Source organism: Pelecanus crispus, chromosome 10 (assembly GCF_030463565.1).
Source record: "Pelecanus crispus isolate bPelCri1 chromosome 10, bPelCri1.pri, whole genome shotgun sequence".
Lineage (NCBI taxonomy): Eukaryota > Metazoa > Chordata > Aves > Pelecaniformes > Pelecanidae > Pelecanus > Pelecanus crispus.
The window spans coordinates 31833498-31860461 of NC_134652.1; the positions used below are offsets into that span (position 1 = coordinate 31833498).

Here is a 26964-nt window from a genome sequence, read left to right on the forward strand (position 1 = left end):
ACCACATTATGAAGCAGCACAAGTCAAAACAGGAAATTTATTACACGATAATCCTCAGGGTATCTCTGTTCTTCATTCAGAGATATCACTGTACCTTATATAGTGATATGTAAACTAGCTTTAATCTCACTTGCTCAGACACCAGCTGGAGTCAGGGCATGTGTTACAGTGCAGGTTATCTGTCCAAGGAAATTTTCAGGACTCTCTCAAGTTAGTACGGCTCCCACTGAAAAGGAAAATTTCAGGACTCTCTCAAGCTAGTATGGCTGAAGTCGTGTGCTGCTGCATTTTCACTGTTGCCACTCCGCAAGCTATGCTCACATACATTGCATTCACCTTTCTGCAGTACTGACTTCAAATTTACTAGATTGAATCCTGGACCCCTTGCTCACCCCTCCTATACATAGCCATACTATCTCTCTAGACTATTGTGAGCACCTTGTATCCTAATTTCTTGCTTCAAGCCCTTTCCCTGACTGTAGTGAGTCATCCTGGCTATTCCCCCCCTTCCTCCCTCTGCCCCACCCCAGCTAACATGTCAATTTAGTGAAACTGGCCTTACCTAGCTATTCCCCCTCCTCCAACCCCACCCTCCGTAAGGGCTTCCCACCTCCTCGATGCCTCATCTTTTCACACTCAACCAGAGGCCCCAGAGCCCCTATATTCTGGCTGCCGCTGGTGCTCTCCCTTCTCTGATCCAAGCCTCCCTTCCCCTGCCCACACTGAGACCCCTGTCTCCCACACCCCTGCCCACCCCAGCAACTCGCAGGCTGACCTGGGCCACTCCAGCTGGCAACCCAGGCTCCCTGTGAACATGAAGAAGAGACAGCCCCAACCGTGCCGCCTACGGCCCTCTCTGCACAGACCGTGCCCCTGCCTAAGCTGCAGCCCTCCATCTCTGACCATCTCCTAAAATGCGTTGTCCTTCACACTGCCAGTGAGGAGGGAGCTTTTAGGGAATTGAGGGGGAAGGTGGAGAAGGAGACACACACATATACACACATGCAGAGTAGAGGCAAAAGCCCTCATGAAATTCTCCTGAGGCATCACAAGCCCTAGCGTTTTGTGTTCTCCCAAGGAATCTGACTCCCTGTTTTGATTGTTGATAGTAAGAGACTAGTCCCAGTCAGTGGGTAACACAGAAATCTGCCTAAAGATCTGCATCTTCAATGCAGTCTTAGTATATAATAAGCTGATAAGAATTCTCTTAAATAACAGAGAATAATAAACACCATTTTGTTGAATGACATTCAAAAATTAAAAGGAAATCTAGAATTGTCTCACTGTTATGAAAACGTATTTAGTGAAGTCAAATATGAGTGAAAAAATATTTAACTTCCATGATTACAATTTATTCCTCTAGAGAATACTATGAGCCAGATCTTTGTATTTTGTGATCAATGGAACCATATTCACACCAGCCCAGCACTGACTGAAAACAGAAAATTTGTTTGCTATAGAAAAAAACCCACTTTGCATATAATGTACTAGTGTTTTAGAATAATTCATGCATACAAAAATCTGACCCTGTAGCACTCAGATCAGACCACTGCTAAGATCAGTGAGAACTAAGATACCTACTGAATAAATACAGGTCATAAATGTCAAAACCACCACAGGCAGTTCAGGTTGTTATTTTTGCCCAAGATGCAGACTGCCTGCAGCTAACTTAACTCTCATATTAGAACTCCAAATTTCTTTTATTCTTCCTCCAAGCTTCGGGTAGTTTTTCATCCCTGAAAAGACACAATCATTTCTTAAAATGGGCATTACCCATAGGAGGGAAAAGGCAGACAATTGCTATGTCATTCCTTGTTACTCAAAACACAAGGTAAAGCAGAGTGCAGATGGCACCAGAATGTGGCCCACATGAATCCTCAGCCTCAGAAATTCAAAAGTGTCAGTACTGCAAGCTGTCAACACACGCATCATAATTCTCGCTTAAACACACTAATAAAACTTGAATAGTGATCAGACTTTCAATTTAGCGCCATTTTCTATCAGGCAGAACGGCTGTCTGCAATAGAAAAGTCATTCATATTTAAAATTAAAAATTCAAAAGTATTATCAGTACTGCAAGTATTGCTCTTTTGAAAAAAAAAAAGTTTTATAAATAACTGTTTGAACAACTTGAAAGTTGTTCTTAAAATATGAGAAAAGATCACTGTATGGTTCTCCTAATTGTCAGAGCCTATCTACAGTTTTACAATGGCAGATACTACTACAATTCAGGATGTGCTGCATTTAAACTAACAAAAGTAACAAAGAGTATGTGCCTGTGGTGTTATGTTACCTTATGAATTTTTAGTCAATGTTAATTTACTATAGGGGAAAAAAAAAAGATGCCCTTTTCCTAAATATGTGGGATAGAGTAGGGAACTTTTGCAAGCTATATCCTACTTCCTAGCTGTGCTAGTGGATGTGCGTCTTCTGTGTTCATCAAGTGAAGGTCCAGATGTAGATTCCTACCTCCCACTGATACCAATGGGAATTAGAAACCAAAACAACTTTGAGTATTTTTTTTTCCACAAGAGGAAAGGAAAACCAGTTTCGAATTAAAAGCTGGCCTTTCCAGACAGCTCTATCCCATTCAATGTAACAGCAATTTGAGAAAGCCAGTTGTCCTTTTCCATTGTGATTTGAAAGTGAACTAATCTATTGTGCATGTATAAGGCAAGTGCACTAGCAAGGTTGACCTGACATGCTTTGCTCAGTCTTACTGGGTTATGGAAGGAGTTAATTCTGTTTCCACTTTATTTTCAAACTAAGTTATGGATCATCTCCTAAGCCTTCCCAGCTACACATGGATTCAAGGCAGACTTCTTATTTGGAAAAAATCTAAAATATTTGATGCTATAAGGTAGCACCACAACAGAATGGAATAGCACTCACTTTCCATAGAGGAAACCCTAATCTATTTATTTCCCTTTGAAAGCTATGGCCTTTGGTTCTACACATTATTGTACATGTGGCACTTATTCATTCTTGTTATGAAAGAAAATGACTTATTACAAAAGGACTTTTCCAGTTGCTCTTAAACACTAGTGTGTGGTCTAAGCAGTAAAACTGCTGTGGGTAGTTCATTTGAAACTGTATTTGTGCATTGCTTTTTATATTACAGTTTTTAGTTAATTTCAATATTTCCCCCAACTGTTGCTCTAATAATGGGCTAGTTCATTCAGTAGGTTTTTGTATGAGCCTTGCAAAAGCATGTTCTGCCTTTATGACAGAGGTTAAGCTTCAGAAGTATCAACTTCTTAGCTTTTACCAAAAGAAATGCTAGCCATGGTTATCAACTTTATAATTGCCCAGTTAGTCATCTGTTCTTCCCCAGCATTACTGACTACCAGCTCTTCTTTTAAATATTGATGGCATGGGCATGTTTCTTGCACAGTGGCTTATCCTTCTTGGAGTAGAATGGCTGACCTTCCAAATTCACATGGCATACCTAGAATTAATAATAAATACAATCAGGAATCGTTAAAAAAAAAAAAAAAGAGAGAGAGAAAGATGTGATTATCAATTTCAACTGCATTTCTCTTCTGCCACACATTTCTTTGACAGAAGTGCATCTGATTTCCTGGATCAAAGCATATGCCTTGGTAGTTTTCCTACTCTGTGTTGAGGTTAGGCTCTGGTTTGCATCAGCTTTCCCCTCAGTACTTTCCTGCCACCACTACCCACTAAGTTCACTAGTTTCCATTAAAATGAAGTCTGGGTACACAATCCCCTACACAGCTTCAGCATGTCCCAGCAGTGCTTGTGTAGACCGTCAAAAGGATAGTGGCACACTCGAGCACATGCAGCTAGCTCAGACTTTTAAGACCTAGATTCTCATCCTTGTAACGTATGATTTTACAAAAGCTCTGATTAGATGCCATGGTCCCAGGGGTACCATCCTGCCATAGTACTATTAGATACTCATTCCTATTAGTACTTTGTCTTGGTACAGGTGCTTATGTGATCAAGGAGTGAGTCATTCAGACAGCCGGTATTGTTGAAAACTAATTACTTATTCTTACCAGGTTATTCTTCAACCCATAGAGTTCTCTGCCTGTCTGCGTAAGTGCCGGTGTTGACATAACAAAGCACGCGAGAGTGCATGGCCAAGGTAGGGCAGCCCAGGTTTAGATCAGCTTAAACTGCTCTGGAATTGTACACATATCTACACGGGGTAGTGCAACACCACTTGCAAGGTCGGAGTTGACTAGAACCACTTAAGGAAGTCAACACATCAGGATCTAGGAATAAACATTGTCCCTAATGCTTATAGCAGGCTTAAGACGAGTGAGTGACAACATCAGTGATGTGCTACTGCAAGTGGAAGGAAAATCACGTGAAAGGCTTTGAGGATAGCATATTAGTAATTGAGTCACGGGTTTATTTGCGTTTGACTTAACCCACTGAAAGAAATAAAGTTAGCTCGTAACAAAAAATGCTGTGAGAACTGCATTAACAAAACTGTCACCTCCACAGAATATGGGGTTGATAATCTAAATAAATACATAAGAATGCAGCTAAATGAACAAGTAAAAAAGAACATGGAATATTTAGAGAAAGTGTCTTTTGTAAGTGACTAATAGCTGTTAGTTTGTGAAGGAAACTTGCTGTCTTAGTATTTCTGTGTTAGAATTTCAAAAAGACTTCAATTTTCACAGGATGCTTTTGCGTCACTGACTTCCATGTACCCTTGAAAGACCAGTAGCTAGTTTAGCTTTAGATACTTATTAACATTTCTATATTTTCTACTCTTCAACCTAAATTTTAGAGTTCAACAAACATTAGAAATTGTCACTGTTGTTTTTGGTGTGGCCAACATACTATTTTTAGCTAATTAGAGGTTCTAGATATTATTACCTTAGGAATAATACGTTGTAGAGCAGCATAGCTGTATTAGAACCATATGAAAAATACTGTTTATCATATGGATTTTAGTACTTTGTGAGCAGCATGTGGGAATATGGCCACACCATATAGCTGTATGCACACCACAGATTGATGAGTTTGACCAACTTTTATGCTAATTACTATTCATTCTCTCTAAACAGACTCCTTTTTGCAAGTTTCAACAAGCATTCTGCATGGAAATACAAACTGCGCTGCTTTGTAAGTAAGATTACAGCTATACTGTTCAGAATGGTGTTAATTTATTTTAAATCCTACTTTATCTGGTAAACACTGGAAAGAATAACAGCAATAGTGCTATGTATTACTGTATGTACTCTCCAAAACTGGATGTTTTATTAGAAAACACTCGCTTGTGATGGTCAAATTTAGTGATTCTAGTAAAAGTTTACAGAGGAGAAGAGAAATTACTCCCATCCTTCTCCATCTGCAAGTAAAAAATTGAATACAATCCCTCTGCATCCTTAGGCATCTGTTAGTCATTCCTGCTTTCAGGCCCTCTGACATTACTTTACAATTTATGAGTATAAAGAAATGAGATAGTATTTGTTATAGAACCTACAGCACAAATGAAGCAGGTATCATGCCAAGTGTGTCCAAGAGCTTCAATGAATTTATCTCCAGCTTCAACAGGAAAATCACAGCCATGGCATTTTGTGCTGAACAAAGCAATGTAATCTAAAATAAAACAAAAAGCAAACTTAGAACAAACTCTTAATGTTATCATACTAAATCCAAGAGAAATAGAAAGTTTCCAGAGGATGAATTTTTTTATTGTTTTTGCTCAGAATTTCCTACTACAGTCACTGAAACTTGCTTCTTTTCTTTCATTATTTAAATATAAACTCAGTGCAAAACCCCACGTCAGCATGACAGTCGTCATCACCAACATCGAAAACAAACAAAAAATTAATGACATTTGAAGTTATGTTTCTCATATTAGTTTTAAATTAGCTTTAATGTATGTGGAAGCTATTCATAAGGGCAAATATGGTCGTACAAAACACAATCTAATGGCCTGTGAGTGTTACCTTAAGGGTGGTATAGAAGCACAGTTTAAGTTTCCATGACTGGATTTATGTTCTCTCTGCATTAAGAGAGAATATTATGGTAACCCCATACTGGCTGGTTAATACATCTTTACTTTGAATATCAAGTGCAATCTGGAAAGACTTGACATTGAAAAAGATTAGCAGAAATTCTAAAGGTATATGGAATTTGTAAGAGTCATTAGAGGTTATGGAAAAACCTCCAGTTTTAAAGGGTAGGTGCCAAGTCAGTCATGCTGTATGGTTTTCATTCTTCACTAAGCGTTACTCTGATTTGTAAAATTTGATTTGCGCAACCATAAGGAAGGAATCTCCAGAGAGAAGTAGGCTAGAAGCTCGTTAAATGGAAAAGGCAGGGCTTACAGAGGGGATACCACTTAAACCTTAACCTGCTTCCTGACCATGTCAGGCAACTCATTTGGATGGCAAATACCATTTATTAAACCCTATTACCCTTTCCATTGTTTAGGAAAACCTGCCTTTTCCTTTCTTAGTTGGCAAGAAGCAGTTCATTTGTTGCAGCACTCGGAAAATAAAATCTGCACTACCATGTGTTGCACATCTGAGCAGAGCTATCTTTTCATATATGTTGGTTGATCAGTTTTAGGGTGAGGTAGCATTATCAGAGGTCATAATTCAAGCAGCTCTCAAAGTAGAGAGAATGTGGGCAGCAACCCACACGTACTGTATAGAAGTGCTACCAGAACCCTAAAAGAAGAATTTTTCACCCCATAACATGTAGATTTTTAGTGAGCAGAATCTACCAGGGAAGGGAGTGGAACAGGATAAAAAGCGTAGGGAGGGAAATGAGGTAAGGCATTCTGGAACATAGAGGCAAAAGACCAGCACTCTGCCAGTGTATCATATAAAGTGGAGAAAAATACAGAGAGGGAAACATATGTATATGCGGAGAGTGGAAACAAAGTCCATGCTGGATGGGTAACTGATTGTATTTTGTTCGTCAGCTGCTTTATTCTTACGTTGCTTCCATAGAACATGAAGCACATGATTACTGAGCAGAACTGTCTGGTTTGCCATACCTTTCTCACAGTAAGGTTCCCCATCCTCCATGTGAAAGAGGCTATTGCCAAATGGCTTCTTACAAGCAGCACAGACAAAGCAACTTGTGTGCCAAGTCTGTCTTAGGGCATGCATCACTTCCTGTAAAACAAACAAACAAACAAAAATCTCCAGCAGAATAGCATGGCCTGCAACTACCTACTGGAGAAAAATACACGGCAGAGATGCTCTAAATTTTTCCCTCTGTATCAGCCAATTCCCCTCCTCAAAAGAAAGAAGTGTGACAGAAATTGGGCTCCTTTGGAAAGAAAGAGGAAACAGGACTGCAAACTTTCTAGAACAATGTATTTGCCAAAATGAAACAACATAGTTCAGCCAGCTGTTTGTATCAACATGCCCAGTCACTGTTGCAGGAGAGATTCTGCACAAAGATTCTGATTATTTTCTCTTTTGTTTTGACACGACTAGTATGAATTCTTCAATGCAAGAGTATGATTTTTTAAATAAATTTTAAAGAGTCATTTTCTCTCTACGACCAAGAAATGCACGCAGGGGGTGAGTGACTTAAGTCTGATGTTTCAAAGCAATTTAGATTATGTACTTTCTTCAAGCTTCTCACAAGAACATTTCACAAACTAATGTGAAAATCTAAAAAAAAAAAAAAGGTTCTTAGATTTTAACTTATGTGATTAGTGAAAATGAGTCTGTGTGTCTGTTCCTAGGCCATGTGTTCATCACAAAAAAAAAAATTCTGTGCCGCTGATGTTCTCTTGAACTTAGTATCCAGATTTTATCAGATACTTTCTTCTATCCAGTATGGAGCAATCTCTATTACTCTATTACTGCTTCATTCTTATCTTGTCATACAGAAGTCCTCCAAGTCCAAAAGCTGCCGTGCTGAGCTCTGATGCACGGTTACCTACTAATTTGTCAATCTTACTTTTGCCCAAGACAACGTTCGACAGTGTATCTCTGTCAAACAGTCCACATTTCAAAGGGCCAGCTGCATAACTGGTGTAAATTAATTTAACTTTGTTAACTTCAGTGAAACAGGATTGATTTACACCAGCTGAGAATCTAGAGCCTATTTTATGTTGCTTCCAGTAATATACGTAGACTCTGATTCTCTTAAAGTTTATTTTTAGTCTCCATTGACTATGACAAAAGGGACTGAAGTCCTCTTCCATGCTTTCAATCCAGGGAATAGACAAAATAGTCTAATTTATGTTTGCCATATATCTCATTAGAGAATCACCATTTGAGATTCATTAACTTCAGTTACTGTTTACAAATCAACTGTCCCTGATAAATAGGTTTGGATCCATTTATGAACCTCACTGAGCTAAGAAGCAAAAAACAGACTGAGAAATCTTATTAATATAAATAGAGGCAGCTGGCATCTTTGCTATTTTCCTGATGAAAATCCATAATGGGGAACTGATTTGTGCCAGCATTAATTAGGTAAGTTAAGTCAGTACTCTGCTGTAAAATTACTCCTATTCCCGCAGTAGCAAGCAAGACTTGGTTGGAGCCAGAGCTTCACCATAGATGTCTGACGCTGCCATCCCTAACTGGCAACTGCAGAGAAAAGCACCTAGTCTGTCAATTGCAGCATTTAGACAGATGTCAAAAGGTGACAGCTAAGCAGTGGAAAACCAGTGCGGTACTCATTGCTTCCCCATTCATTTAAGAGAATCATGTCATATTTTCACGATAGCTGCATGCATACATACACTGCTAAACTTATGGTATTCCAACCTCATCACCATCTAAGGTATATGTAGAGCAAATTTACTTGTACCTAAGCACGAGTATATTAAGACAGAAGTGGCATCTATTTTTGCCTTTCTGGAATTCAGATCTTTGTATGCACTCTGTATTTTCCTAACTATAAGAAGTCAGCAGAATTCCTCTAGGCAGCTGTGTTGCTAGCTACAAGTGAGGTGCAGCAAGAACAATGGGCGTCTTCCCAAGATCACTGACTTCCCCATTGAAATTTAGACTAAGTGCTGTATCAGAAAAAAACCCAGTTCTCGACTCTTACTAGAAGTATAAGGAAAAGATAGATAAAATAACATAGTGTGTATCGGATCGCAAAGAACTCTCCAGAAAGTGTTACTTACTTTACACTGAGATGGTAATTAGATTACATATTCTCTCTATGAGTTGAATAAGGTACAGAAATACCCAAGATTTTGGAAAGATAAAAATTATTATAAAATAATATGTTTCTCATTCTGAAATAATCAACAGGCTGGGAATTCATTATTAAAAAGGGGGAAATAATTAAATATCTACATTCATTGCTTACAGTCTAAACTATCTCACTATTTCAGTGAACCACACAGTTGGAGAAAGGGTTAAGCTTGTTCTCTTACCCCCATGATCTTAGTGTGGCATCGGGCACAGGTTGGTGCAAAGAACTGTTCGTAACAGCGCTCACAGTACACACTATTCTGCTCTTCCACAAAGCACATATCAGCCAAGGATGTTTTGCAATAAGCACAATTGAATTCTTCTGGGTGCCAAGAGCGACCCATGGCTACCAGGAAAGGACCCCTGTAAAACAATCACAATTATCTTATTTGTATTGCAGGAAGATGAATGACCCTGATTACAAACCCACTTTGTTAGACACCGCATACATGTATAACAAGCATTCTGCTTGAACCGTGAAGGGGCATATTAAAATGAGATCCAGAAGCCTGAACAGAAATGGTCCTTTTCAAGATCATTACTCAAACACTTTGCCAACTGGTTAAAATATTTCGTTATGTTTAGTCATATACATTGGAATTACAGACTGTTGGAAAAATCATCAATTGTTTTCATATCTTCATAGCTATAAGTGGTCTTTGTAAACAGCTGCAAAGACAACAGGAAAAGGCCAAGGGTTGTAACACAGAAGGTAATGCTACTATTTGAAAGCATGAAAAAGCAGGCAAATTTCCAAACCTACACACCCACACCTCACAATAGCTCCTAAAGTCTCCTGCCTTCTTTTCATCTGAGAGAGCACTGCATGCAGCATGTTCTAGAAATGTCAGACTATCAGATGACAACTTGCCGTTTGATTACATGGAAGACACATTAAATTCATTTTGGTGATTTACTCTTGATTTTAATTACATATAGTGATTATTACTGGAGTCTTCCCATTTCAGAATCCGTAAAGGGCAATAATCGACAATTCCACATCACCAAACTAGCTCCTTTTAGTGGGGGAGACTGTCATTAAACATGGATTACCTAAAGTTGGTTAGCAGTCCACAGGGTAACAACGGGCACCGGTCCAGCAGAATGAATTGGGAGAGGAGAAGGGAGAGGCATGCTATGAATCACTGGTAATAGAGTGTAGGCATTATCTTTCTCCAGACACAAAAGCAACAATTACATTTGGCTGCTGTTCCAAAATGATGCCTCGTTCCTTTTCTCTCCATAATCCTCCCCCCCCACCCCCCAACTCCCCCAATGAAGTTGCGCGTACCTCCTTCAAGGGGTACCGTAGGACCAGAAACTTGTTTAAAAAACAAACAGTGATTTGCCACAGCATCCATGAAACAAACAATTAGCATGTATAACTTTCCAGTGATAAAAAGTGAACCACACAATAGCAAAATGAGCTCTGGAAATGTTAAATTAATGAAGCAGACAACAGACATCCCTGCTGGGTAATCTAACTGAGTCTTGGGCTCTAGTACTGTATATTAACGTACAATAACCCGTCTCTCTGATTTTTTTTTTCTGCTTCATCCCTCTTCAAAACCTCATGACCTTACCGAATTATGCTGTTACAGTGCCCACAGAGAGGAGTTCGGCTGCTGGCTGGAAAACGCTCAGCCCTCTGAACTGTTCCCCGGGCTATTGCAGGAGGCTGGGAAGAAGTTGACACTGGAGATCGGTAAGCAGAAGTTGAGGCAGGAGATGGTACTGGAGCACCCCTTGGTAGGATGTGCTTTGTGACAGTGGTGGTGGTTTTTCCGGGTGCAAATTTCTGGGAAAAGGCGTCATCCGTTACCCAGGGAGGGCGACTTGCAGGCTCAGTGTTGGCAGGGGTGTAGGAATGAACGGGTGCTGGTGCTGTGTGAAGTATCCCAAAAGAAACCAAGAAGTATTTTAAAGTCTTTCCTTCTGACGGCAAAACACCAACACTTACCAAAGGGTACTGCATAACACACACAAAATGAAAGTTTCAAATGACACTTAATTACGGTCTGTCCCATTATTGCTCATTAATTCTGGATTAAAGCCAAGGATATCAGCACAATCACTGACTTTTAATCCATATGCATTACAGAAGTCATTGCCTACTGGCTTTTACTGATTTTATGGAGACCATTTTCAAGGGCACTTCTTCATTTTCTAGTAGGAACGGATATGATGATTCTGTGATAAATTCAAAGCCTGCCATATAATCTGTTTAAGACAGGTTAAAAATAGAAAGGCCACATCATGTAATAATGTTTTAGATGGAACTCCCCATAATTTCAATAAGAAGTTATGCTTAAATTTTGATCTCATTATATTCATTAAAATGCAGATGTCACTGCTATCTATCATTTGTAGGTTTTACTCCTAGGTTTCTGAAGAAAAACAGGCTCACCCAGGGAACACAGAGATAGAGCGCACTGGAAGCAATAGCGAGGGAGCCAGTTCAGCTCACATGACCAGCAAGACAAAGCCAACAGCACTTAGAGGAAGGCCAGACTTGCGGTTATGACTGATCTCAGTTCAGTTCTTGGCTCTGCCACAGACTTCCCGTATAACTTCGAGCAAAGCGTAGTATCTCTGTGCCTCAGTTCCCATGTATAAACCAGAAATATTTTACATCCTTTCTTCCACCCTTTGACTATTACATAAAATCTTCAGTTCAGGCTGCCTCTGTGTTTGTATGCATCAGGCTCTAATCTTGGGTGGAGCTTTATCACATAAAAATAAGCAGAAGCTAGAGCCTGCACACACCAACAAGTTTTCCCGTTGCCCTGCTCTTTTCAAAACGTCAGATCTTGCATTGTGTAGGACTGAAGTCACTGCCCAAGAAACTGCCTCACTTTGCCAAGTACAGGAGCACTAAAAGCAGTTTTTCCTTTGCAAGGAAAACAAAGAAGTGAATGATTGTTGGTTTGTGTGAGGAGGAACAGAGTCTTGGAGAGTTGAAGTGTTTTGCCCAAATGAGAGAGCACAGATTTGGGAACGTAAGTCAGTTCTCCTGCAGTCTAGGCAAACATTCTGGGTAGTAGATCCTAGTGCCAGTAAAATGATGACCAAATACAACGTCTACAGTTTTAAGGGGCTTGCAGGGAGAAAGGTATTTCAACCAAGAAGAGGGTTCCAAATGTAACGTATCTTTCTGGATAATTAAGTGGTGAGAAGATTATGTTCTACTTAACACTCCTCCCTTAGCCCACACCCTGCCATATAGAGTAACACAGACTGATTACTGGCAATTGCAGGTGCTTAAATTGCATATGTATCAATCCACTGTGATCACCTGGTGATCTCTGGTTTTCTTCTTTTTATTAACTTCAGGGCTGAATCTAATGCATCTTCTTGATAAAACTTTCTTATGCTACAGCATCAACAAAGTTTCTGCTTCATAAAACTATCCCACCTTAGCTTGAGGCATCTTCTTTTTTTTTTTTTTAACTTGGGAATGGTAAACAGTGTTTAAAGATTTCAGAACAGAGAGTTTATATGCAATCTCTTTAAACCCTGGGGCTGTTGCTATTTATGTATTACGGTATTAAGCTAGGCAAAATTAGAAGGCAATATTTCATCTCTAATTGGTGAGTTCAAAAGGCTCCCACCTATGAGGCTCTCTAATTAAATAAGGTGACTTCTAGCTCACTCAGTTTTCTGAAAGGATTCTCCCTCCCCCAAGAGCCAGCAATTGTTCATGCAAAGTACGGCAGTGTATCCCACAGAGGGCCTAACAAAATGGTCAGGTATTCAAACCCAGAGTTCCAGAAGAGAAGAACAAATGCAGTCCAGGTACCAGTCTTAGGATGGCTTTTTCTATGATTGCCTTTAACAAATTCAGCTTACAACCTCTTAATTTTTCACTTTTTCTTCCTTAATCTCACAATCTTGGGGTTTTATTTTGCCGGTTTGTTTATTCCAATCAATGTAGGCAGCACGTGATTTATCTGGGTTCAGAATAATCTAGACTCCTTTGAAGGATAAACACTGGGGAAGGGTCTTTGTCTTTCATTCTCTCTACCTTCTATTTCTTTTTACTCTATCTATCTTTTCTACTTGCCATGGTAACATAAAGCAGCAAAGTAAATTTTTTTTCCAGTTGCTGAAAGAAGATACCAGGGGAATTATTGCAAAATGACAAACGTTGGACGTTCACAACAGCTTAGAGTTCTCTTTTCAGCCATTATAATTTAAATTTTACAGGCTGGATTTATTACAACATATTTTCCCCCTGTGAATAGGCTAGAATTACTACCCATCTAAAATAGCGTCATTGCAGCATATTAGAAAGGTTTCACTAATTTTGAGATTTTAGCTATTGTTATTAAGAGGGAATTATCTTATAGCTATATTCTTAAACTTATACGAACAACTTTCTTGTCTTAGTAGCTACTGCCACACAAATTCACCTTGCATGTTTATGTATTTCAAAGTCTTCCAACATATATGCAGCAGATAAAAGGTGCTGTTTGCTGGTGAAAAGTAGTAAGATTCAGTATCTCAGAGAACAGATTCTCAAAATATCAGTACCGTTTGAGCTGACACTTAACTGTTCAAAAATGAATACTTCAAATAATTCAGTAACCCAGCCTCTATCACCTTGTTTCTCTCAGCCCTAGGACTCTCTTATAGTAGGAGAGAAAGAATAGGACTATTGCTATCCTGTTATCGTTCTTAACAGCCTTAGGAACAAGCCAATTCCTTGCTTCTGGGGAATTTGGAGTTGTCCCTTTCAGCTCTTCATTTATGGTCAATGGATATTTTCCCTCCAGAAAAAAAAAGGCATGTTACCAAAGATTCATTTAATAAAGTAAAGATTCATATAGTCTCAAATGCTAGTCTTGCATACCAGCTCGCACTGTGAGAACAATTTCCTTTTTTTTTTTTCCCTTTGTAAGTAGAACACATAATTGTTCTAATCTTAGTAATCATTTTCCAGTAACAAATGGAATAAATTAATAATGACAACTGATTTGGCTTATTCTACTTAGTGGCTGCATCATTGAAGCCCAAAATTTTCCTACATACTGTTCCAGTATATAGTAGATGACAGACAAAGCAGATAATGCAACAAGTCCTTTATAAGACGACACCATTCTTATTTAGAAGAATTGAAAATGAAAGATGGTATGTAACGTGTTGCCTTAGTCTTGAAGGTGCTTAGGATTCAGTGAAAAGTTCATTGAGATCTGTGGGAATCTTTCTACCAATTTCTAAAAGAGCGCTTTTACATACATGAGTAGTCCTATTTGGACTTATGGATTTAAAAGGAAAGATCCACTTTCTTACTTTTAGGTATCATGTTACTTCGTAGTATAAAACTGGCTATTTGGAATATATGAAGGCACTATTCTAGTCTGGGAAAGCCTATAAGAAAGGCATACACAGGTATTTTCCGCCATCTAGTGGACCTTGTTCACGAAAGAAGTCTATGCTCCGTTTAAAAACGGCCTATGAAATTTAGAGGACAGAGAAGGGAAAAGATTATGGAGTTCACAGCTTTCCCTGTAGGAGGAAAACAAAGCAGCAGAAAATTCCCACCAGAGTCAGGTTAGTCAAAGTAGTACTCTTTCTTTGCTTTGAAGTGTAGACTTACTGATTACTCCTATCTGAGCCAGATACTCAACAATGCAGTTTCATTTTGAGATTGGTTTCAGTTTAACCAAATGCAGCCACATTATTCTTTTCATTCTGAGATAGATTGAAATAGTCCTGTAAGCCCTCTTAGTGATTGATTCAAGTTTCTGGATATTGCATATATGAGGCTGTTGGCGGGTGTTTTAATCTGGAAGTTGCTGGCCCACATTTTTAAGGGAAGCAAGTCATCTCATTCCCATTAACACTGAGGGCCAGCATAAAGGCATTCCTCTTCTAAATTCTGCATTGCAAATCCTTACAGTAATCTCCACTATTTCGGCCTTTTCACACAGTGGATTTACAAGAATAGAAGCCTAAGAAATTATTTGCTAAAGTGAGAGTGCAGGAATTGCAAAAGCCTGAGGTTGCACTTAAGATTGGAAGAGAAAGATGGATTTTGTGATCTCATATGTCATCATTTGAGAACAGCTGCTCCTCTCAAATTGAAGCTGCATTTTACACTGCAGGACAGAATTCATATGCATTTACAAAGTTGGGTGAGGAAGTTTTCTAACTGTCTTGATGGTTTGTTTTAAAGTACTATTGATCTTTCCCATCTGTCACAGGAAATGCTGTTTCCTCCATTACTTCCCAAGTGACAATTTCCTGTTTGGTCAGGATTGCTACTGCAACTGCCTCTAGGGCCAGCTCATGTTCCAAAACCAATATGAAGCGCTACTACATCAAATATATAAAACTTTAAAAAAACCCAGATACAGCTACTAATTGGATATAGCTACTAATTTATTTCTGTGGCAGGTTTGTATATTGAGAACTGGAGTTTATACTTCCCCCAAATGAGCATGGGGCTTAGTATCAATCAGTGCATTTAGGAGATATTTTGATTTGCCACAGTTTGTTCTGCATTGTGGAAGTAAATCGTCTGTCTTCATCTTTCCTTTTTTTGCAAGAAAAAAATAATAACATTTGCCTTCAGTGAGAACACGGTATATACTGACACACTTAACCAAAAGCAAATGAGGAGAAGCTGAAACCTTTATTGACTGTGAGACTTAAATAGCTCATCATAGTTCTGAACTGGCTTTTTCCACCTTTATAGCTCAAATACAAAGATCAATCAACTGTTGTGTCTGTCTGCTTTATGTCTAAGCTTGCACCAGTTTCATTTCAGTAGATCCAGAAATAGAACATTACAGAAGACACAGTTTAAGACTGTTAGAATTCTTGGCCTTTTCATTTTTTTACTTGACTATCAAGATATAAATCAACTTTTTAATTCTCTTGCTAAGATCAGAACAAGCTTAATTTGAAACAGAATAGCATTTAGACTTACATTGCTGCCTCATTGAATTTGTTCGTTTTGAAGGTTCACATTTTGGTCATCAATCATTTTAGAAGTTCACTCCATTTGTAACACATTAATACAAAGGGAATTTAAGTAACATCAAGGAGCATATTTTCCACATGAATGAATAATCATAGAATTATAGAATGGTTTGAGTTGGAAGAGATCTTAAAGATCATCTAGTTCCAGCCCCCCTGCCATGGGCAGGGACACCTTCCACTAGACCAGGTCACTCAAAGCCCCATTCACCTGGCCTTGAATGCTTCCAGGGATGGGACATCCACAACTTCTCTGGGCAACCTGTTCCAGTGCTTTACACCAGCCTCACAGTGAAGAATTTCTTCTATATATCTAATCTAAATCTACGCTCTTTCAGTTTAAAGCCATTACCCCTTGTCCTATCACTACATGCCCTTGTAAAAAGTCCCTCTCCATCTTTCTTGTAGGCCCCCTTCAGGTACTGGAAGGCTGCTATAAGGTCTCCCTGGAGCCTTGTCTTCTCCAGGCTGAACAACCCCAACTCCCTCAGCCTGTCTTCATAGGAGCGGTGTTCCAGCCCTTGGATCATCTTCATGGCCCTCCTCTGCACTTGCTCCAATAGGTCCACGTCCTTCTTATGCTGGGGGCCCAAGAGCTGAATGCAGTACTTCAGGTGGGGTCTCATGAGAGCAGAGTAGAGGGGGAGAATCACCTCCCTTGGACCTGCTGGCCACGCTTCTTTTGATGCAGCCCAGGATACGGTTGGCTTTCTGGGCTGCAAGCGCACGTTGCCGGGTCACATTGAGCTTCTCATCAACCAACACCCCCAAGTCCTTCTCTTCAGGGCTGCTCTCAATCCATTCTCCACCCAGCCTGTATTTGTGCTTGGGATTGCTCCGACCCATGTGCAGGACCTTGCACTTGGCCTTGTTGAACTTCATGAGATTCACATGGGCTCACCTCTCAAGCCTGTTAAGGTCCCTGTGGATGGCATCCCTTCCCTCCAGCATGTCGACCGCACCACACAGCTTGGTGTCGTCGGCAAACTTGCTGAGGGTGCGCTCAATCCCACTGTCCATGTTGCTGATGAAGATGTGGAACAGTGCCAGTCCCAATACCAACCCCTGAGGAACGCCACTCATCACTGGTCTCCACTTGGACATCGAACTGTTGACTGCAACTCTTTGAGTGTGACCATCCAGCCAAATCCTTATCCTCCAAGTGGTCCATCCATCAAATCTGTGTCTCTCCAATTTAGAGACAAAGATGTCGTGTGGGACAATGTCAAATGCTTTGCACAAGTCCAGGTAGATGACATCAGTTGGTCTTCCCTTATCCACCAATGCTGTAACCCTGTTGTAGAAGGCCACCAAATTTGTCAGGCACAATTTGCCCTTAGTGAAGCCATGTTTGCTGTCACCAATCACCTCCTTGTTTTCAATGTGTTTTTAGGAGGATCTGTTCCATGATCTTGCAGGGCACAGAGGCGAGACTGACTGGCCTGTAATTCCCCAGGTCTTCCTTTTTTCCCCTTTTTAAAAATGGGGGTTATGTTTCCCCTTTTCCAGTCAGTGGGAACTTCACTGGACTGCCACAATTTCTCAAATATGATGGATAGTGGCTTAGCAACTTCATCCGCCAGTTCCCTCAGGACCTGCGGATGCATCTCACCAGGTCCCATGGAATTGTGCACCTTCAGGTTCCTTAGATGGTCTCAAACCTGATCTTCTCCTACAGTGGGTGGTTCTTTGTTCTCCCAGTCCCTGCCTTTGCTTTCTGTGACTTGGGCAGCGTGGCTTGAGCGCTTGCTGGTAAAGACTGAGGCAAACAAGTCATTGAGTACCTCAGCCTTCTCCATATCCTGGGTAACCAGGTCTCCCGTTTCCTTCCAGAGAGGGCCCATATTTTCCCTAGTCTTCCTTTTCTCACCGACATACCTATAGAAGCTTTTCTTGTTGCCCTTGATGTCCCTGGCCAGATTTAATTCTATCAGGGCTTTAGCTTTCCTAACCTGTGTTCCTCCCAGGCTACCTGTCCTTGCTTCCACCCTCTGTAGGCTGCCTTTTTGTGTTTGAGTTTGTCCAGGAGCTCCATGTTCATAATAATCAAGTATATTCCTTCAGTAATTGGAGCTTTGGGAAGTGGAAGCATAGCATTACGAAGTACTTTAATAGGTCATTCTTTATTTCAAATATAAGCCTGAGTTTGAGAAGTTCAATACATGGCCTTACCTATTTTGCAAATATATCCTACTCAAGCCAACTTCACTTATTTTATCTCCTTTCCGAGTTGTGCATTCTTAAGCTGTTTATCAATTCTGAAGTGTCATTGGGCTCCTAATTGGGCGTGCTGGGTTATTTTCCAAATCTATTTCTTTAGAAAAGTCAGGCTACACATTTTTTTATTACAGGTTTTTCCCTTGCTTTTATTCTTCTTCCTCCTTTTGTTCCACATTTTCACTCTGAGGCAGAATACAAATACAACATAATCCTCGATCTTCAGATAATCTGAAGCAAGACTAGCAACTAGCAGCATTTGGTTCCAGGTGTATAAATCTTTCCTGATACATCCGTGTCCTATGGCAAAATGTGCATTCTTTGCATTTTCTTTTTCTAAAAGAAATGCGTGTGAATTTCTTTTCTGAATCCTTTCATTACATTGAAGTCACCTTACCTGGCTGGTAGACAGAGGGCTTTATGCTGGCAGTAGTAACAACTCTTGGTTTTGAAGTAGCAGAAGCAGCAGGACTTTCACCGTAGCTTCCAGAAACTGGCGTTGGTGTATATGACTGGCTTGTGTTTCTAAAAGCAAAATGAAGGTATGAGCAACTTTATAAACAGCAAAAGTTACTGACTGTGAAATAACAGATCTGGCAGCTTCCAAAGCACTCCAAGAGGAACTGTCCTTGAGACCTACAGAGAGAATACTGTGAGATTCATTAGTCTTTATCATTGCTAAGAAAGGCTTCGACAATTCTTTAGAAAGAAAAACTAGCCGAATAAGGATTTTAAATAATGCTAAGTTGCTCTTGTTGTCACAGAAAATAGCTTACCAAAGGAATATGACAAATTTATTAAAAGAACTCTCAGTTTAACAAGGGATCAGGTGTTGGGAACATGCATACAAAGTTTGGGTTTTCTTGCCCCTCTACAAACAAACAGGCCTGTTCTTGTCTAAGATAAATCAATGAGGGATATCTCGTTGGCTTAAAAAGATACTGTCTCAGCCCAGTTGCTACTCCTACTACTACAAATACTAACTACTGTTTATAAGCATTGTACTCTTCAGAACAATTGTGATGACCTTTAAAAAACATTTCTGAAACTAACTCTTTTCCCTGTTTAGATTGAAACCACAATTTATGTTGATTTTTCTAATGTTCAGATTCAGCTAAGCCAAAAGCATGTGATATGCAATATTATGATGCAACTTCTGCGTTCCTAGATTAAAAACATTTGCTCAGGATTCCAAACATCAATAAGAAATCATTTTTCTCTATGGCTCAGATGGTGATTCTCAGTTTGATTATAGTAACACATTGAAATGTATGCCTCTTGGCCTATTACTTAGGATGATTCTATTTGCAGTGACTTTGGTTCTTAGACCACTAAAAGAGCATTACAAACAAAGCAAGCAAGAGAGAATAAAGAAGTACAAGAAAGGGACGCAACGGATACCGAGATGCGTGCAGTAATCAAAACCATTTACTATTGAAGATCATTCTTACTCACCCTGATAACACAGTATTGCTTTCTTTTTCCCTTCAGTTTCACTATCTGTATGAACCAGATCCCTACATATTTGTGCTGACAGTTCAGGAGTTATTTCCATGGTAGCTTTGTCTATAGGAAAACATTTGTCAGCATAAGAAAAGAAGTGTCCAGCTTTGCCAGACCATAAGTCCATCTTGACTTGTACTTTCTTTAATAGCTGAAATAGATGCCATCTGGAGAGAACGTTACAATTTTTACATATGGAAAACCCAGCAAATTCCTTCCAGTACAGGTGAAAAGCATTCTGACAAATGTAAACTTTTGATTTTTAATTTTGAACAAAATAAACCTATCCTCACAACATAGCCTTTTGCTACTCCGATAGTGCTTATACTATAGATCTAGTTTGCACAGCATTGCTGCCTCAGGCTAATTTATTTTGTCTATTTAGTTAGACCTAGAAACATAGCTATTGCTACAATGACTACAGCTATACAGGAATAATTATTTCTGTACCTAGTCTAGGGCTTAGGGCGGGATTTGGGTCCACTATACCACGAGTGAACAGGACTCTCCAAGATAAACTATTTTAGTGGGTTCGTATTCACTGTAAATTCTGTTGTGAACCGTACTGTGATTTTGTAACCACCAAAGCTGTTCTAAGCACAGTAAGACTTTTTACTTTCCATTCTTACCATCTATTTCCTGTTGATACCTCCTCATCTGTAGTACATAAGAACGCACTGTACTTGGGGTCACTGGACAGAGGATCATTGCTCCTACCGTAGCACAGTCAAGAAGATGTACGCTTCAGGTACACTGGCTTCACATACTGATTTCCAAATGCCTTTAGCTAATACACATTGTCAAAAGACTTTTCCTTGGTTTAAGATTGACTATTCAAGGTAAATTAGACAGAAAACCAGTAAAACATACTTACCTTTACAGGATCAGTGATCAATATTTACAATGTGGATTACAAGATTTTAAAACATGTGTCATACAGTCTTAATGTGAAAATGGCATACACTCAGGAAAGTCTACTCCCAGATGCGCAGGTCCATTGGTAGAAAGACTCGTTTGAAGTTCTCAGTGCACAAAATACATAAAGAAGTTCTGAGCCAGATTAGTGATACTTAGACTGTCATGAAGAAAAATGGTTATTCAAAATTCAAGTGTTTCCCAAAGTTAATAGCATGATAAAACCATGCCACTAGACTTCTTTGTATGTTCAGGGAAATGAAGTTGAAAAAAACAAAAACACCACACACAAAAAATTGTATTCATAGTACCAAAATCATGGCAAAATTAAAAGAAGTCAACTACTGAACTCTTTTACAAGTGCATGATGCATATTAAATACATTAAGGAAGATAAAAAGGGTTGTCAAAGAGAAATAAAGTGTTACACTGCATCATTAAAGGTTTTAGTGAAGTTAAAAGATTTATCGGAATTTCTGCCAAAGAAAAGGAAATAGTGTGTGATTAAAAGAAAGAAAAAAAAAAAAAGAAAAAAGAAAAAAGAAAGAAAGAATAAAAAGATGTCCCAAGGATCAGAGATGTTTTAATGGACAGGAAGCAATGGCATCTCGAAAAGCAGTGAAAGCGTCCTTACTGAATTTATCTGTAGCAGCCAATGGCATGTGACAGGCAGCAAATTAAATACTGGCTCTGAAAACTATTAGTTGTCAGAAAAAGAAAGAGTAAATATTTCTAAGCATATAATTTTTATGTTAATACTTCACTAGATGCCTACTAGCAGCAATAGACTGTTTTGTTAAGTGCTTTTAAGGTAGAGTAGCTGCACAAAACATTTTTATACCTCTTCTTTGACTGGTAGTTGATGGAGGTGGAAGAATGCCGGTTGAAACTAAAATGAGACAAAAGTTGCATTTGAAAAAAATATACCAAGAAAACTGGGATATCTTGTCCTACAGTGAATTTCCATATGAATAAGAGGTGCTCTTAAGTGCTAAAGTAAACAACATGTACATCTTTATAATCATATAAGATCAGTATTACATTACATTTTACTTATTTAAGCTAGGAATCATGGTGAAACCTGAATAATGGTAACATAAATAAATGAGCTGGAGTATATTGCTCCATAAGTCACTCTCATCCAGTTTTGCTCATTCTTTAGTTGCGGAATTCTAATTCAGCCACTGGACTGTTTGCTTTGACATTCACCATTTATTTGTATTAGCACAGAAAAATAAGTCTGAGTTTCTTTTTGTCACTGTCATAAGCTTAAGTTGCATCAGATCTTAAAAGCAAACCTTGAATGAACCAAAGTCCAAAGATCAGCTAAGTTTCCTAGCTTATGAGGCAACTAGGACAACCCCACAAAAAAGACAGGCTGGAAGTAGTTAAAGCAACGACATCAAGCCATCACGTGCAGCTTTTCCCTTGCAGTACCATTCTACTGTTCGTTTACTAAACAGAGTCTTAGGTAAACAGGTAGATTTTTTTTTTTCTTGGGGAAGCAGCATCATTTCAGAACATAAATGATTCATTTATGTAAATATAGAAAGTACTTAAAAGCCCGCACAATGTATGATCTGAGAAACAAGAGGATTCAGAATGAACACAGCTCCTGTCTAAATGCAGAGCAGTGCAGGGCTACATGGCAACAATCACATCCCACAGGAGCACAGCCCACATCTGCCGGAATTACCAGAAGCATATCATATGCCAGTTACTTTCCCAGCTTCTGGAGAAGAGTTTTTCTTCCCTTTACCACAGCCACAGTGCTTGGATTAAAATCCTAGGATCACAGAAGCTACACCTTCCTTTTAGAACCATGATCGTAACTCTTTCCATCATTTCTCCTGTTCTTGTATTCCCAGAGTGCTGTCTCACTGGTTGCCCTGCTTTTACCCTCCAGATGGAACAACCTATTGCATAAAGAGCTTCGTAGCTTATTTAAAACACTCCTGATAGGCTTTATTCTTTGTAAGTAAGATGGTTAAGTGAAAAAGTAAGATTAACATTGCAGATTTAAAAGTAACATGACCAGTTAAGGATTAATGACTTAGTTCAAAAATTCCTCTTTAGGAACATTATAAAGATTTTACTCATGTTAGGTGTTACGCATAGGCCCTTTGCTCATGAAAGCAAAATCACTATAGAACTGATCTACGAAAGTTTAAAATCAGATTTAAATAGTTAAGGACACTGATCAAGAAACCCTCCTGCATTTTCTTGGTGGACCTTTTTTGAAGTATCTAGAAGGAAAAAAAAAACAACAAACACTGGAAAAATGGTGGTAAAATCTCAGCCTCATTCTACCTGAGCATGTTTTGCAGGACGGGGATACTGTTGTAAATAAGGTCATCCATATTTTATTTTGAACTAAAATTACATGAAATGCTGCAATGCTCCAATGGTATATGTCAAGCTGAAACTGGATTTTTAAGTCCATATTTTGGCATGCTAACGCGTTGCTTGATTTCTAAATGAAAACTCTCAGATGCTCGAAAATTTGCATTATAAGTCAATTTAGAAGCCAGTTTTAGTCCCTTATGTTTGAATACACTAGCTATAATACACAACAGTTTTTAAAACAAACATGGAAGTAGTGCACAAAGATAAAGAACCTATTTCAGCTACAACACAACCCTCAAAAAAAAACCCCACCCAAAAAAATCCAAACTGAGTTTGCTTCTTGTACCTGATTATCAGGGAAACAATTTTTTACAGGTCCTACAAGTGTCTGATTTGCCTTTATGTCTCAAGGCTCGCCAAGTTACCGAACGTCCAGGAGAGGCATTAGCTAAGACAGTGACATCTTCCTGCTGATAACAGCTTGAAGTGTACGTCAGCAGGATACCTCTGTCATCCATTGGCAAGTGAGGTTTTAGGGCAGTAGCGTATAAAGCTGATATGCTGTAGATCTTATATCTTTGACTGAAATAATTGCCAGGTACGAGCAACAGTTTTTAGTAGCCTGATCACTTTCTGAAATGGACAGTTGTTTTTCATAGATTCCCAGAACCTTTCAGGTCAGAAGAGACCTCAGGAGGTCTCTCATCTAACCTCCTGCTCAAAGCAAGGCCAGCTCTGAGGTCGGACCAGGTTGCTCAGTGTTTTATCCAATGGTGTCTTGAAAACCTTCAAGAATGGAGACGCGCAGCCTCCCCAGACAACCTGCTTCCTTCCAAAGGGGCAGGAAGGGGTGAAATGGTCCCTGCCGATCTAATGCAGGAGACAAAAGACATTTGAATTGGAAGTAAATTTTAAGATCTCAAGGTGATCTTTTTATCCTCATTACTCATTAAAATTGTGATTCACACTGATTAGTCCATATTGATACATAACTACAAATGAATTTATAGTTTCCAGGCCTCACGCTGCTTCCCTTCTCCCCATGAAAGGAAGGTGAAATTAAAGTGAAATGGATAAAGGCTCAATCAAGAAATAGTATTATATTAGTTCTAAGATAGCCGTACAAGTAGAGTCAGCAAATAACGGCTATCTTTATACTAATTTATTAGCTGTTTATGTGTAAATTACACATAACTATTGCTTAACTGTCATTTCCAAGACAGCAATGAAAACATAGCTCCTTTATGGAAGAGTAGATTTATCCCAGAAGATAACAAAAGATATCTGCATCTAATTCTTATACCAAAAGCTAGCATGGAAAATAAAAGCTACGCCAGCAGTTGTCAATCTGTCCCAAGTAACTGTTATACTCTATTCCTGACCAAAATAGCTGCCATACTGGAATGTGAAGAGTGCCTTTTCTGGGATTCAGAAGGTCTATCCATAGTTCTGTGATTAATACAAAGGAACTATAGCTTCTTAAATGAATAACCTTCAGTTAAAAAAGTAGGCATGCATTAACTATTTTGTGAAAACATGCCTTCTGCCTGCTTGGGCAGCCTTATTTTAAGGATATTCTGTGATGATAAACTATCTGTCTAGAGATCTACCACTGTTATAACTGATTTAAAAGCTCACAATGCTGTGATTCACATATTCATAAGGGTTTCTGACATTTTTAGATGACTTTGAGTACAGTCTGATAACTCAATAGTCCAATTTTAGAATGGCCCCCCCTGCCTAGCAGCATTCTCAGTGTTCAAATCTATGCCTGTCTTCACCTAACCAGACAGCTTCACAGAATAATAAAAACAAAATCCAAAGGAAATTTTATTTCTGAAATAAAGCCATTTCTTAAAAGTGGAAAATTTGTAGTTTTGACATTTTAAAAACGTGGTGTGTTCTTTAGCCCTCCCCTTGTATCCTCCGATTCAAGACACTTGTTAATGAATAGAGTTTTTTCACTCCAGTGTAAAAATGCCTTTCTAATCTTGGGTGGGCAATAAAATAAACCTGATTAAGATTTTACCAATGGAGTCCTAAAAGTGATACATGCAACACATCTGTGATTTTATCTTTCTGCATTCCTCCAAAATTGTTCATTAAATGAAAGTCTTTCATTGTCTGGTTGTTTTTCTTGAAGGGGAAAAACTAGGGCCTTTTGTGACATCAATGCTAATCTCAATGAAATATGCATATATTGCAGAAATAAACAGTATTACACGCAGTACTACTACTACATGCTGGCTTCAGAGACCTATTCCTAGCTATTATGCACAATTCTCACTGAAGCTAGTAGAGTGCTAAGTAAATGTCTTATGCAGGATGTAAAAATATACCTCTCATAGCAAGATTTATATGGGTCCCAAGATATAGACTGATGAAACAGGAATAGATGTCCTCTGTCTGGCCAGAGTAGTCACCAAGGCTTCAGTTTAATTTCATGTTCTGATTGATGGAGACATTTCAGTCCTCAACTGAGAGAAATACTAAACTGAGTCTTTTCTGTAGCTCAGAAGAAATAAATAGGTTTTGCATGCCAGCGTTATAAACAAGCTCAAATATGCACGGTTATTGTTGCTTAGGAAAGCAAGGGACTTTCCCCTGGTTATAAGAGGATTTTAACTGTCTCCTACAACACATGTATAGGACCCTCTTCCCACAGAGATAGGTGATCATTCCAACTGACTAGAAGAGATTTGTTAGTAAAAGAAACAGTGGACGAAATAGTATTGGCGACATTTAAGAGCCTAACCATACCACAGGACTGAATAAAAAAAGCAGGGAAATAATTACTTCTGAAATGCACTGAGTACTCATAATATGAAAATTAGGTGTTCTTAAGGTATTTCACAATGGATACCCACAAATAATGAGTTCCCTAAATAACTCATCACTTTGGAATTTTGAAAGTTCATACATAAAACTAGATGTCAGCGGCAGTAAACGCCCTTGCATCTGTTTTTACCGTCTATTCTTGGTCACATTCTGGTGACATTCACCAACTTTATAGTTTAATTGAAACTGAAGTTATGATTAGTGTATTTCCATGCAAATAAACAGAATTAGATCAGCAGTTAATTTTACTTATGTTTTATCAGGTCCATACGGGAATTACATCCCCTGTGTAATTCCCATGGCTGTAAACAGCCATATTTACATCCTAAAACCTAGAACTCTTCTGATCTTCTGTTCTGTAGCTATTTCATTTTTGCATTGCTTTCAGTGATGTGAAGCCAACCAAAATATTTTCAAGTATGTACCTGTGCATAGCACTTAACTGCTGTTTTCTATGATACTCTTGAGAAAGATCATTATACTTCTTGATGTGTAGCCTTCCAACTTGCGTGCTTTCTGAATTTCAAACATCGCTTTTGGGTGATTCCTAACGGCCTTTTTATATCAAGATAAGAGAAGCATGGATAATTATAATCTCAAAGGTATTGCTGGCTCAGATTTTCATTATTTCTGAAGATTACGTTCAAATAATGAATCTTAAAATCTACTGCTTTCTCCTCTGTTAGTCTTGACAAAGTGTTAATGAAAGCAATGAAAAGCCTTAGCAGTGAGGGGGTACAGCAGCATTCTCTCTTTCTAGTGATAGATGCTACCTTTCCCTATCAGTGGTCTTTCATTAGTCATGATTAAGAGCATAATAAAAGAGGTCTGTGATCCTGTGTTTTCACCAAGAAAAAAAAAAAAAAAAGTCTGTCATTCTCACCCAGTGCCACTAGACAAATATTTTCACTTTAAGATGGCAAAACCAGCACAAATGAAGCAACTGAAATACCTTTGTTCCAAAAGGATCTTTAGGTCACATATCCTAAATC

The 26964-nt window shown here is 38.8% G+C and overlaps 1 protein-coding gene across 1 annotated transcript in view; it reads right to left on the reverse strand.

Annotated features, from left to right (window-relative positions):
- Window positions 1–3358: 3358 nt before the first annotated feature.
- The window catches only part of LDB3 (LIM domain binding 3), a 119546-nt gene continuing 95940 nt past the window's right edge, over window positions 3359–26964 (reverse strand). Inside the window, exons 11-17 of the mRNA XM_075717504.1 lie at window positions 21630–21677; window positions 18769–18896; window positions 10754–11054; window positions 9353–9533; window positions 6995–7115; window positions 5468–5583; window positions 3359–3448 (exon numbers count right to left, since the gene is read on the reverse strand). Of these exons, the coding sequence (XP_075573619.1) occupies window positions 3359–3448; window positions 5468–5583; window positions 6995–7115; window positions 9353–9533; window positions 10754–11054; window positions 18769–18896; window positions 21630–21677 (985 nt within the window). The remainder of the gene's footprint in view (window positions 3449–5467; window positions 5584–6994; window positions 7116–9352; window positions 9534–10753; window positions 11055–18768; window positions 18897–21629; window positions 21678–26964) is intronic.